At 34.6% G+C, this 1,185-nt stretch overlaps 1 protein-coding gene across 1 annotated transcript; it reads left to right on the top strand.

Annotated features, from left to right (window-relative positions):
* Positions 1-529: 529 nt before the first annotated feature.
* LOC111386385 (probable signal peptidase complex subunit 2) lies at positions 530-1,165 on the top strand. Its single transcript, XM_023010843.1, has 2 exons — positions 530-747; positions 876-1,165. The coding sequence occupies exons 1-2, from the start codon at positions 643-645 to the stop codon at positions 1,065-1,067; spliced, it is 297 nt and encodes a 98-aa protein (XP_022866611.1). The 5' UTR covers positions 530-642; the 3' UTR covers positions 1,068-1,165.
* Positions 1,166-1,185: the final 20 nt, after the last annotated feature.

Genomic DNA, 1,185 nt, shown 5'->3' with positions numbered 1-1,185 from the left:
ATAGTAATGTCTCACATTGTTCTATGTCTAAAAATACATTTAAATTTAGTAAGACTATTTCAATTTTGAAGTGTTAAAACCTCAAGTAATGCTATTTACCGTCACTTGGGATTGAAACCACATTTTATGTGGTTTTAGTGTGACATTAAATTATAAATAAAATTAAATGACTCATATAATTTTAGTGAAACAAGGTAACATTATTCTAAAAGAATTTTGCTGGAGTGATCGAATTTCCTTGCCACAAGGGATGACCTGCTCTCCCAAAGTCGTGGGTCCCGCATGGAATAAAAAAATTTCGACCCCCCTATTTGTGTTGTGTGTCTTCTGTCAGCCGTTATGTCAGGGGACCGATTGCTATAGCACGGCTCATTCTAAAACCTCACAACATTTTTTTGATGTAACCATTAAAATATTGACACCTCAAATTTTTTATGAGATGTCAAAATATTATTGGAGCGACAACAAAAGTATGACAACAACTTGACCTTTGTAAGAAATCTTTTTACAACAATTTTTATTTTTATTGCCTAACCAACCGATCCCCAAAGTCTTACACTCTTACCCCTTCTCCCATCTTATCAGTATCAGTTAAAGAATACCCATTTTTCAGTCAAAAAACCCTAGAAGCGTGAGAGAGAAATGGAGGCGAAGAAGGGTGAAATTGCTTCTAATAAAAACCCTAAAAAGGCAAATCTTTTGGATCACCATTCCATCAAACACATTCTCGATGAATCTGTCACCGAGGTGAGTCAGTACCTACAATTTTTTATATACATACATATGCATTTATGTGTTTTTTACTTTGCTTTTATGATTAATTAGTCTTTGGAGTTTTTTTCTTCTGATTTATCGGTGGGTTATTGTGTTGGTAGATCGTGAAGAGCAAGGGGTATCCTGAAGATGTGAGCATGAGTAACATTCGGTTGTTGATCGGGACGATCATCATTGTCATTGCACTTTTTGCGCAGTTCTACAACAAGAAGTTTCCGGAGAACCAGAATTTCCTGATTGGATGCATTATATTATATCCTTTATCGTGGCCTGATTTTGAAATTTGGCTTTAGATTCGAATGTGAAAGCAGCATTGGAAATTTGTTTCTGTTTAGTTTCCTAAAATTTATTTGAAATTTTGTTATGATTTATTTTGTGCACCAAAGAAAAAGATTTGGCCTGTAAGCCTGT

The sequence above is a fragment of the Olea europaea genome, unplaced genomic scaffold (genome assembly GCF_002742605.1).
Source record: "Olea europaea var. sylvestris unplaced genomic scaffold, O_europaea_v1 scaffold35341, whole genome shotgun sequence".
Taxonomy (NCBI): Eukaryota; Viridiplantae; Streptophyta; class Magnoliopsida; order Lamiales; family Oleaceae; genus Olea; species Olea europaea.
Note: the sequence above shows the minus strand (reverse complement) of the source record. Positions and strands in the feature narration are given on the sequence as shown.